The 11,488-nt window shown below is 48.9% G+C and overlaps 4 protein-coding genes across 4 annotated transcripts; 2 read left to right on the forward strand and 2 right to left on the reverse strand.

The window, feature by feature from the left end:
* The first annotated feature begins 1,487 nt into the window (after positions 1–1,487).
* GGI43DRAFT_392820 (type I HSP40 co-chaperone YDJ1) lies at positions 1,488–3,943 on the forward strand. The gene is made up of 5 exons (XM_083204599.1): positions 1,488–1,636; positions 1,872–2,010; positions 2,088–2,157; positions 2,220–3,044; positions 3,118–3,943. The coding sequence occupies exons 2-5, from the start codon at positions 1,975–1,977 to the stop codon at positions 3,438–3,440; spliced, it is 1,254 nt and encodes a 417-aa protein (XP_083064762.1). The 5' UTR covers positions 1,488–1,636; positions 1,872–1,974; the 3' UTR covers positions 3,441–3,943.
* On the reverse strand, positions 3,939–6,100 carry GGI43DRAFT_144623 (uncharacterized protein). The gene is made up of 3 exons (XM_083199335.1): positions 5,355–6,100; positions 4,591–5,289; positions 3,939–4,472 (listed from the first exon to the last, which is right to left on the reverse strand). The coding sequence occupies exons 1-3, from the start codon at positions 5,900–5,902 to the stop codon at positions 4,040–4,042; spliced, it is 1,680 nt and encodes a 559-aa protein (XP_083064763.1). The 5' UTR covers positions 5,903–6,100; the 3' UTR covers positions 3,939–4,039.
* Positions 6,087–7,553, forward strand: GGI43DRAFT_144609 (60S ribosomal protein uL10). Its single transcript, XM_083199334.1, has 4 exons — positions 6,087–6,100; positions 6,168–6,511; positions 6,581–7,341; positions 7,395–7,553. The coding sequence occupies exons 2-4, from the start codon at positions 6,338–6,340 to the stop codon at positions 7,399–7,401; spliced, it is 942 nt and encodes a 313-aa protein (XP_083064764.1). The 5' UTR covers positions 6,087–6,100; positions 6,168–6,337; the 3' UTR covers positions 7,402–7,553.
* A 146-nt stretch (positions 7,554–7,699) lies between these two features.
* On the reverse strand, positions 7,700–11,387 carry GGI43DRAFT_144883 (mismatch repair ATPase MSH1). Its single transcript, XM_083199337.1, has 3 exons — positions 11,343–11,387; positions 10,547–11,282; positions 7,700–10,452 (listed from the first exon to the last, which is right to left on the reverse strand). The coding sequence occupies exons 2-3, from the start codon at positions 10,988–10,990 to the stop codon at positions 7,897–7,899; spliced, it is 3,000 nt and encodes a 999-aa protein (XP_083064765.1). The 5' UTR covers positions 10,991–11,282; positions 11,343–11,387; the 3' UTR covers positions 7,700–7,896.
* Between the last annotated feature and the right edge of the window lie 101 nt (positions 11,388–11,488).

The following is an 11,488-nucleotide window of genomic DNA, read 5'->3' on the forward strand; positions in this document are numbered from 1 at the left end:
AGGTCCCCCATCTCAGATAGTGACGATCTTTTAGCCGGTACTCCGTGCTAGTAGCAGTACCTTCATTACTCATTATTACCAACGAGTATTTGCTCGTATATATGGACTTGATATTACGAGTGTTAGCTTTACGGACCGCCTGGGGAAGTGTGGGTATATGGCAGAAAGCAAGCAAGCAAGGCATATAAATAGCAGCTAGGCAGCGTTTATTGGGTGTCAAAGGGCCCCCAAATATGTACATATTCATCCTGTACTCCGAACCCAACGACAAAATAAAAGAAGGCTGCGGCTGTTGGATCCAACACTTGCATGATACGTATTACCAATTGCCTTTTGTGTCTCCACGAGCGTCGTGTGGCGGTGTCAGCCAACCTGCTGCTTTCTATCCATCCCTTTTATCGGAGCACCTTCATGGGCATGCAGTAGTGCTAGTCTTCTTCCAGCCAGCAAAAGCGGGATGCTCCGCTGAGCGAGATCGATGATTTGATCAGGGAAAGTCGACAGTGACGCCTCGTGGGGACGGACCCTGGTCGGCAAGCTGGGTTTTTTCTTTTTTTTAACTCGGCTGTTCGTGTACATACTTTGTAAGTGAATTTTTTTTTTTTTTTTTGGAGGCAGACTTGTACTATTCACTAGGTAATGAGAAAAACAAATAGGAGGCGGCGCCATAGTAAGGCCCTTCCAGTGGCGTCGAGGCGGGTTCGGGATGCGGACTTGGGGCGGATTGTTTTACAGTGTGGCTTTTAAACGATTTAAGTGGAAAACAGAGGAGGGGGAATCTCCAAGAGCCCGCTGTTTTGCTGTCCAAGATGGTACAGGTACAGAACGCAGGGTACAGTAAGATGTAAGATGGAAAAGGCAGCGTCGGAAAGTTTAATGTGCGAGGTATCGGCGCGGTAGCAGTACCTGGAGGTAGCGATGCAGCCTCATTTTTTCTATTGGGTTCCAACGGAAGGATTGCCATGTGCCCGCGAGCAGCGCTGCTAGTGCTTTTAAGTGCTGGGTTTACTTTGGTACCTGTGCTAAAGCAGTTATTCTGATATGGCAGCCAATGGAACACGCTCCTAGGTACATAGGCAGTCGCAACTACCAGTAGCTGATCTCGACTCGCAATCGAATAAAAACAGCAAAGCAGTCTTCAACTGTCTGTTTTGCAGTGTCACGGCGCCGAGGCCCCTTCGATGCTCTGTACAGTGACAACCGGATACTCGGCGGTACCCGCTGCTAGTCGCTTGGCCGCCTGGTAGAACGAATAGGTTGCGCGCTTTGCAGTATCGGGCACCGCCACACCATCGACTTTCTTCGATACAATTCCATGAGGCGCACGCAGCCTTGGGGGACCCCTGCAGCCGCCCTTTAAATCCTCCAAGGCGGCGCTTGAGCATCTGCCCTTTCACCACGTCTAAACCCCAGAGGCCGCTTTCCCTTGACCGAGCCGTTTTTTCTTCTCTTCTTCAAAAATAATCGACTGCAACCTGGAATTCACTGAGATTTCCTGCTCGTCGTCAAACATCTCTCCGACCTCCATTTACACCCTTCTGTGTCGCAGCCCGCAAATTTCTTCTTCGCCCCACTGGTCCTTCTCTGTGGCTTTTCTAGGCACGCTATCTTTTTTTTCTGCTGGGCTATTACTCAGGTACGATAAAATCACAGGTCATATTACAAGCACTTTGCCCCTCGGCGCTTTTCCATCATCTTCTACTGCATCCCGCCGACAACACCAAAAGGACTTGTCACAGTTCGTATCTGGAAGTTGCTTGAATAGCGGAGATTTCTTTTCTTTTCGCCTTTGCCTTCGTTGCCTAGAAGTTTCTACAATCCGGTTGCTACGGACTCTTTTCCCTTGGCTTTGACTAATTGCTGTTCAGCAGAGCCTCTATATCAGCAGTAAACAAGCCGACCGCTTGTCGTCGCTTTTCTTGAATTTTTGGCGCATACAAAACTATCTTTTGAAAACTTATAATTCCAGACAAAATGGTGAAGGAAACAAAGCTTTACGAGACACTTGGTGTATGTATTTGCCTTACATGGAACTCCACGGCCGCTTCGATCTTACATGAAGGATTAACTAACGTATCCCCCACCAGGTCGCTCCTACAGCCACTGAGCAGGAGTTGAAGAAGGCTTACAAGATTGGTGCCCTGAAGCACCACCCTGGTAAGTTTCTACCATAATAACGATCCATTGGAGGGAATTACATTCTAATACCCACGGTATAGACAAGAACGCCCACAACCCCGCTGCCGAAGAGAAGTTCAAGGAGATCTCCAGTGCCTACGAGATCCTTTCCGACCCCCAGAAGCGTCAGATCTACGATCAATATGGTGAAGCCGGTCTCGAGGGTGGTGCGGGTGGCGCTGGCGGCATGGCTGCTGAAGATCTGTTTGCCCAGTTCTTTGGCGGTGGTGGCTTTGGCGGAATGGGTGGCATGTTTGGTGGCATGCAGAACCGTGGGCCTCCCAAGGCTCGCACCATCCACCACACTCACAAGGTTTCCCTCGAGGATATCTACCGTGGCAAGATCTCCAAGCTTGCGCTGCAGCGCTCCATCATCTGCCCCAAGTGCGACGGTCTTGGAGGAAAGGATGGTGCCGTCCGCAAGTGCGCGGGCTGCAATGGTGCCGGTATGAAGACCATGATGCGCCAGATGGGCCCCATGATTCAGCGCTTCCAGACTGTCTGCCCCGACTGCAATGGTGAAGGTGAAATTATCAAGGATAAGGATCGCTGCAAGCAGTGCAACGGCAAGAAGACCACCGTTGACCGAAAGGTTCTCCACGTCCACGTCGACAGGGGTGTCAAGAGCGGCACCAAGGTCGAGTTCCGAGGCGAAGGTGACCAGGCTCCCGGTGTTCAGGCTGGTGATGTTGTTTTTGAGATTGAGCAGAAGCCTCACGCACGCTTCACCCGAAAGGATGATGACCTCCTTTACCGATGCGAAATCGAGCTGGTTACTGCCCTGGCTGGAGGTACCATCTACGTTGAGCATCTGGATGAGCGATGGCTCAGCATTGAAATCCTGCCTGGCGAGGCTATTGCACCAGGTAAATATTAACACCTTCTCTCCTAACCTATAGGATATCAAGACGAGAGTAAAAACTAACAAGCCTTTTCTAGACTCTGTGAAGATGGTTCGCGGCCAGGGTATGCCCTCATACAGACACCACGACTACGGCAACCTGTACATCCGCTTCGATGTCAAGTTCCCTGAAAAGAACTGGACCGACGACGCCTCTGCCTTCGAATCCCTTCGAAAGCTCCTCCCTCCCCCTTCAACAGAGAGCAACCCCCCTGCTGAGTCCATGACCGAGCCTGCCGATTTGGAAGACTTGGATAGCGGTGCTCAGAACAAGGTTTTCGGAGACCCCAACGGTATGGGCGATGACGAGGACGAAGATGGCCACCCTGGTGGTGAGCGCGTGCAGTGCGCTTCGCAGTAAACTAAAAAAAAAAAAAAAAAAAAAGCTTATATATCTATATATATAGCTTGGGGCTCAAAATAAAAGCAGCGAGCGAATAGTGGACGCAAGATGATGCCTTAGAGCTATTGGATCACTACGACGTCCTTTTTCTGGAGGCAGCAAGCGGGTGAGGCAGATGGAGCGGTGTTGTTTGAATTAATTAAGGAATTGGGCGCTGCTTCGTTCCATTCTCTGTCGCTGCATTTGGGGAGTTCTTTTTTCGAAGTCTCATTGATACCATCTGGAGGAGGGAAATAGCTCTCCCTTTCCGCTGCATCTGGGAAGGCGATGGCGAAACAGATGCGCAGAGGGATGATCACGGGCATGTCCATTTTGCCGACCATTATTGTGGACTTGGGTGCTTTTTGGACTTGCATGACTAGGCTGGAGGGCGTTTAGAGGGACATAGACGATTTTGATGAGTTTTTTTTTTTTCTTAAGTTGTTGCAGACTTAGACTATGAACATGATGATTTCAAGCAATTATCTTCTCCTTTTGGTATTAATCCTAAAAACAAGTGACTGGTCATGAAATCATAGAATAAGTACTATACGTATACATTACTATATCCAGCAAGATTACTCTTCGGCATCACCAGTATCTACCGCCATATCGCTATCAGTGTTTGCCTGTGGCGTTTCCGAGCCAGCTTCTTCAGCAGCTTCTTCAAACTCCGCGCTTGTGACCACCTTTCGTAAGCTCTCGACGGTATACAGCAGACTTCGAACCTCCTCCTCGCTGATATCGGATTCGTTTACCTCCACTTCTTTGTCCTTGAAAGAGGTCTCAACGTCCACGGCCAGTCTGTCGTGGCTGATGGTTAGGCGGAACGCATGAAGGCTCTGCGCCTTGGTTTCCACGTCGGGGTCGATTGCGGCAATGACTGTAGGAGCGGCGCCGTCGCTGCTTGGAGAGATGGTGAGGGAGAGGGGCTTGCCGGGGAGTTGGATGATGCCTGGGCAGTGGAGCTCGTTGTTCTCGAGGAGCTTCCATGAGAAGATGGCTTTGATACTATAGAGTTTTGATTAGCGATTTTTCAATGCTTTGGGCTAATAGAACTCTCAAGTTGTATATATATATATATATATATATTGAACTGAGATAGGGCCATTATGAGGGAAAGGCTTACTCTTCGCAAATGGCTAGTATATATGTGAGCGGGCTATCTTCAGTGGGGTAGATCAAAGTATAGACGCTTGAGACGGCAACCGCTTTAGTCTCAGGGGCGATTTCTTGGGCGAGAGATAGGATGCTTGTCTTGAAAAGCTGCTTTCCGGCGAGCCAGTCCCAGACGAAGATGTGTTCGTCACCGCCACCAGAGACGAGGATGTCTTGGTTGTTGGGGGGAATGACCATGTCACTGATGAACTCCTTGTGCCCAAAGCAAAAGTTTTCGATAATGTGTGCGTGAGGGATGTAGCGAGATACTCTGATATGCTCATCTCTATCAGCACTGAGGATATACTTGCGACCCTCCTTCTCTCCGAGAACCAGAGCCGTCAACATAGAGACATGTCCGAGCAACAGGTTGAGCTCGAACTCCGGGCCCTCGGCAGCAGTAGCATCTTTTGATTCGCCGAGAAGCTCGGCTTGCTTAATCTGGTTAAGGAGAGCGAGTCGATTGCCCTTGGAATGAACAGTGAGGGGGTTTGCAGTGGGTTTGAAAGCCTTTTTGGACGGCATTGGTAGGGCTGATAGTGACGCGGAAGTTCTTGATCCATCAGCTGGGATGACTAAAGGCAAAGCGTAGACATCGCCAAACTTGTCGGCGCAGATGATTTGTGAATCAGGTCCAATGGCGACTGCGCTTGGTCGCTTAGGCATAGTTCTGCGTATATATGTTTTAGCATAGGTCGCTTTCTCAAGGTGAATAGCAATAATAAGTGGTCATACCTCCGGCTGAGCTCCTCGATCTGGCCGTTTCCATCGTGTGTAAAGACCCAAACGACCTTGTCATGTCCAGTTACGGCCAGCAGGTGGCTTCCATCAGGTGTACTCGTCAGATGCGTGATCACGGGCCGGTCAGGTACACGAGCGAAACGAGTTTTGCCATTGTCAACGTCCTTTCCAGCCTTGCCCTTGCCCTTCTTCCCTCTGCCATCAACATGGCCAGATCGTGGCTTCTCATCTTGGGTTGTTGTAGGTGTAGATGCCTCAGCTTCAGCTGTCACTGGGGTGCTCTCATTCTCACCAGCCAGCTTCTGTCGTTTGGCTGGCGGGCCGTCGCTTTCAGTTGCCGGGGTATTTGCCTCTGCGGCTAGAGCAGCTTCAGCTTTGGCCTCATTGATAGCCTTTATGGAGTCGGCAACTTTATCGACGTCAGGGTGTTTCCATGATGAGATGTGGGTGCCATCTGTGAGATTGAAGGTATGAATTGCACCTCCACGAGCGGCAAAGAGGATTTGCCCTCGAACATGGACCTTGTTATAAGGAATCTTCATTGTTTATAAAATACCTAGGCTTTGGCCTATTCCTAAGAATTGGGGGATTAAGAAAATGAAGTCCAATTGGAGCTCAAAGAAGTCATGCAGCCTCCCAGCTTATCAACTTAGAACTTTTTTTTCTGATATCGATCTAGCTCCTCCACGAGGCACAAGAAAAAAGATACATTCTGCTTGTACCTTCACTTTGAAAAAACGGTACGTACTCTTTGTCCCCACCTCGAGCCAGAAACCAAAAGCTGCTCTTACCGCTTACCTAATTCAGCCATGCCCTAGCCATTCGACACACACTTTCTTACTGGGCGCAAAATCCGCGAAATTTTGGCTCCTCTCTTATTTTTCCTCTTTTCCGCGATAAGACTTCGAGTCACCAAATAATCAATACCAAAGGATCCATTTGCCCTTAAATAACCTGCCTTCAGGGAAAAAGAAGATATGGGGGGCAAATCAGCGAACAAGGCCGGCTACTTCGACAAGCTCAAGGGCTTGCTGCAGGACTACAAGTCAATCTTCATTGTTGAGATTGACAATGTCTCGTCCCAGCAGATGCACGAGATCAGACACGCCCTTCGTGGTAAGGGTGTTGTCCTGATGGGAAAGAACACCATGGTAAGGCTTCTGCGCATACCAGATTTTTAATATTCATCGGCAATTTGAAAACTAATACGCTTAATATAGGTTCGCCGAGCTCTGCGAACTTTCCTCGTTGACACTCCCGAGTACGAGCGTATCCTGCCGTTTGTCAAGGGCAACGTCGGTTTCGTTTTCACCAACGAGGACCTGAAGGCCATCCGTGACCAGATCCTCGAGAACCGTGTCGCCGCCCCTGCCCGTGCCGGTGCTGTCGCTCCCGTCGATGTGTGGGTTCCTGCTGGAAACACCGGTATGGAGCCTGGTAAGACCTCTTTCTTCCAGGCTCTCGGTGTCCCCACCAAGATCGCTCGTGGTACCATTGAAATTACCACCGATCTTAAGCTCATTGAGTCCGGCAACAAGGTCGGCCCCTCCGAGGCCTCGCTGCTCAACTTGCTGAACATCTCTCCCTTCACCTACGGTCTGGGAATTGCTCAGGTCTACGACCAGGGCCAGGTCTTCCCTCCCTCCATCCTCGACATTGGTGAGGAGCAGCTCCTCGGTACCCTGGCCACCGCCATTACCACCGTTGCCACCATCTCTCTGGCTCTCAACTTCCCCACCCTGCCTTCCGTCATGCACTCTCTTGTCAACTCTTACAAGAAGGTCCTGGCTGTTGCCGTTGAGACCGAGATCAGCTGGCCCGAGATTGAGCAGCTCAAGGACCGTATCGCCAACCCTGACGCTTACGCTGCCGCTGCTCCCGTCGCCAGCTCCGGCGGCGCCGCTGCCGCTACTGAGGCTGCCCCCGCTGAGGAGGAGAAGGACGAGGAGGAGGAGGACGAGGAGGGCTTCGGCGGTCTCTTGTATGTCATACCCTTAAAACCTGCTTTGGAACTAACACTAACATATTCAATAGCGACTAAACAACCAATAACGGTACTGGATCGGTTTTCAGGGCTTATTCGACTTGTTTCATGGTATATGGATCTAAATCTATGGGTACATAGATCATTGGTTGGCCAAAATAGGATCAACGCAATGATTACATGAGACACGAATGAAATGCAATGAAGGCTGCAAGTCAACTGTTAAACACTTGATGAGAAATCGACCAACCTGTGAATACTGAAATGTGATGATTGTAACGACCGAGATATTATTCACTTGCTAAAAGGTTAGTTATTTCTCCCTTCTTGCTTTTTTATTTCATTTCCTTCGAATGATTATAAATCTATTCATGAGCTTTTTAACCCTGAATCTCCTGATGAAACCAAATATTCAACAACACCTTATGACTTAACCAAATCTTGTTTACCATTTTTATTGCTACTTTATTTTGAAGGTCTCAATGGCTAACATACAAAAGATATATAGGAGATGCACGCAAAGCTCTTTCGTACATGTAATTTATCCATTGCTTATCCAGCAAATGACTGGCCGTTACCCATCGTGTCTGTAGTATTTTCCAATACCCTTTTGGCAATGTTAATTGCGTGTTGTGGTAATCCTGCCAATCGTGCCACCTTCAGAGCATGACTATGGCGATTAACACCTCGTTGTAATTTGTGAATGTAGACGAAGCCTCCCTCGCTATCTTCCAGTACATCAGTGCAGTAAGCCTGAACGAGTCCAGTCTGTGGATCGCAGAATCCCTCAGCTTCCGCCATATCAGCTACGCCGTGAAAGTGTGTTGCGAAAAGGGTTCGGCACTGGTTAACTGTCACGAGATGATGTAGGCAAGCAAACGATATTGCCGTGCCGTCCTCTGGTGTAGTGCCTCGACCTATTTCATCCATTATCACAAACGACTTTGGCGTAGCCTGCCGCAATATCTGGGCTGTCTCGAGCATTTCCACCATAAAGGTGCTTTGATCGTGGTATAAGCTGTCGGCCGATCCGACACGACTGAAAATGGCATCAACAAGGCCGATTTCAGCGTAGTCAGCGGGCACATAGCACCCTATCTGAGCCAATATCGTAATCAAGGCATTTTGTCGAAGGAATGTGCTCTTTCCCGCCATGTTCGGTCCAGTAATGAGCCAAAGAGAGCCATCTGGCGGCGGCCCCATCACACAGTCGTTGCGAACAAATCGGCGTCCCTGTTCCAGCAACCCCCCTTCCACCGTAGGATGGCGACCGCCCTTGATGACATGGCTTTTAGAATTGTTCAGCTTGGGGCGGATGAGATTCTGTTCCACTGCGAGTTTTGCGAATGATGTCGTAATATCGATCTCGTCCAGCACAGATGAAATGCGTCGCAGCTTGACCAGATTCTTAATAACATGTTCGCGAAGAGCCTGGAATACTCGCTGTTCCTCGCGGCGAATTCGAAATTTGGCTTGATCAATATCTTGGCCAAGAGCAGTCCACTCAGGAATATGGAATGAACTTGTACTGCGGTTCGAAGAGACAGCTTTTACCGCGGTTAGTTTTTTGGTCTCTTTCGTCTTGAGGTTCACTATATGGCCTGAACTCGATGTCCATTTAAGTATCAGACTTGGTGCTTCTAGGGTCACTCGAAGCTCCTCAACAAGAGCACCTTTCTCCTTTACAAGTGATGTGAGATCATTGTGAAGATTCTGGAGTACCTTGCTTGCGGCTGGTTTCATAACCCAAGGCTCATTATCCTCGCCATATAGCTCTTTTAGACTGCTTGTTTTCTTCTTCTTTGCCTTTGTCATAAGATTTGCGTCTTCATTGGAGCCTTCAGAGGAAACAACATCTTGGGCTAGAGCAATCATTTGCTCGGCTTCAGATTCTTCAACAGCATGCTGCTGGGCTATGCCTTCCTCATCTATAGATTCTTTAATTCTATCTGCGAGCTCAAGGGGCTCTCCGAGAACAATTCGAGATGCCAAGGACGTGAGGCAATCCTTTGCTGGTGAAGACAGGCTGTGTTTCCCCCCTGATGCCTCTTTAAGAAGGCGCACGATATCTTCGGCCGCATATATCGTGTTGGCTATTCCAAGCAAGTCATCTGGGTCACCTCTCCCCAGAGCAAACTTTTGAACAAGCCTCTGGCAGTCATGGCTCCGTCGCAGAAGAATGACCATTGAATCACTGAGATCTGTTAATTCAATAAACCGAGAGACAATATTTTGCCGTGCTTCAATGGCTTCTAGAGATGTAGATGGAGAACCAAGCCATTCGTTAAGCAGTCTAGCGCCTCCCTTGGTAACTGTGCGGCGTATCGCATGAAGAAGACTGCCGCGGAAGAAGCCATCGCGAATGGTCTGCTTAATTTCCAGCGCTCTCAAGGTATTTTTATCGATGGTCATGGTCTGCGTGTTTTCGAAGCGGAGAGGCGGCTGAAGCTTCATGCTCGTCCCCTGAAGTCGGTTTTTGACATAGTTCAGTATCAACCCTCCTGCAATAACTTCATTATCTGTGAACTCTTTCTTTGAAGTTTCAGATATTTGTGACTCTAGAAGGGGTGTCCAGTCTTCGAGGTTTGTTAGGCTCTCATGAGGCGAAAATGTGATGAGATGTCGATCATCTGTCAATATCGAAAAAATATCGTGATCTTTTTGAAGTTCGAATGTCTGTTCAAGGACAACTTCTCGCGGAGCTATGCGAGACAAAATGGATGAGAGCGAAGATAGAGTTGTAGACTGGGTAAAAAACTGTCCAGTAGAGAGATCAAGCCATGATAGGCCTATAGGCGAATCATTTACGCTGGGAATATGTAAGAGTTCGTTGGGTGAAGAAGAGTCCAACTGCGAAGAGTCAGGAGGGGCATCTTGAGAGATGTGAATTGCCATGATGTAGTTATTGGCGTAAGGATCAATAAAATTCTCATCAATGAGAGTTCCTGGAGTGATGATGCGAGTCACTCGACGATCATGCATGAGACCGCCGGACTTGACTTTTTCTGAGGGTTCATTGGGGAACTCTTCAGCCACGGCGACATGGCGGTTCAAATCTTGCACCAAGATTTTGAGATAACGGTCCAGCTGGAATACAGGAAACCCCGCCTAAAATACCGAGATCAGCACGATATAAAGCGGAAGAGCTTTATAGGAGGTATCTCTATATATGACAAGGAAATAAGGACAGGGGCAAGTTTACCATAGGCACAAGCATAGCGTTTGTTTTCTTGGAAGTCAACTTTAGATTTAGTAGCGGTGCATACTCCTCTGCGTGCTCAAAATAGAGCTCATAGAAACCACCAACTCTTGTGAAGAGGATGCATTTCTCAAACTTGTCCATATTCCGGCGCGCCTGGCGCAGGACGGTTGGCAAAGGTGGTTCATTTTGCTCTTCTTCGGTGGGGAGAGGCTCTGGTAGGGGCACCCTTCCTTGAGGCAAATCAAATAGCTTGACCGTGGTTCTCGATCTCGATCTCGATCGTTTTACTGCAGCTTCAAAATGAGCAGTTGTAGTGAGGTTCGCCACAAATGCAGCCGCAGGAGAGCTGCATCGCAGAAACGCAGGGCTTAGAGCCAAGGCCAACGAGCGGCGAGCGTAGAGAGGCTGATATCGCAAGCCATGAGCTGCGCGTTGTCGAAACATTCCAGGTCATTCGACAGGATCACCTGTCTCCTTTAAAAATGTCTTTGGAATTTGGAAGAGCATTGACCTGGAAGCTGGCCAACAAGAACAATTTATTCTGGCATGATCATTTTTGGAGCCTTGTGAGCCTTGTGAAGACGGTGATTTGCGGCCCCACCGCAGGCGGGCTACCGGTGCCTGAAGCGCCGTTGGAAGCGCTACGGCAGGAGATGGAGCTGGCGGCGGCTGGCCAGCAGCCACTGAGGGGCGATATAATGGCCCAGATGCGTTTATATATATCTCGAGCATAGGACTGCAGATAAGAATTAGCAGCAGTAGCAGTGGCAGGCATGGAGAGTTAATAAAACAGTACTCTTTTGTATAGGTAGATAACATGCCCAGATTCACGGTGTTGAAAAGAAAGGAAAGCATTGAAAGATATCTCATCTGACGAAGTACCTACGCTAGAGCATAAACAAACCGTGACCTCATGAATATTAGTAGGTACATGCGCCTTCG

Source organism: Trichoderma evansii, assembly GCF_050947405.1.
Source record: "Trichoderma evansii strain SZMC 28006 chromosome Unknown GGI43scaffold_2, whole genome shotgun sequence".
NCBI lineage: Eukaryota > Fungi > Ascomycota > Sordariomycetes > Hypocreales > Hypocreaceae > Trichoderma > Trichoderma evansii.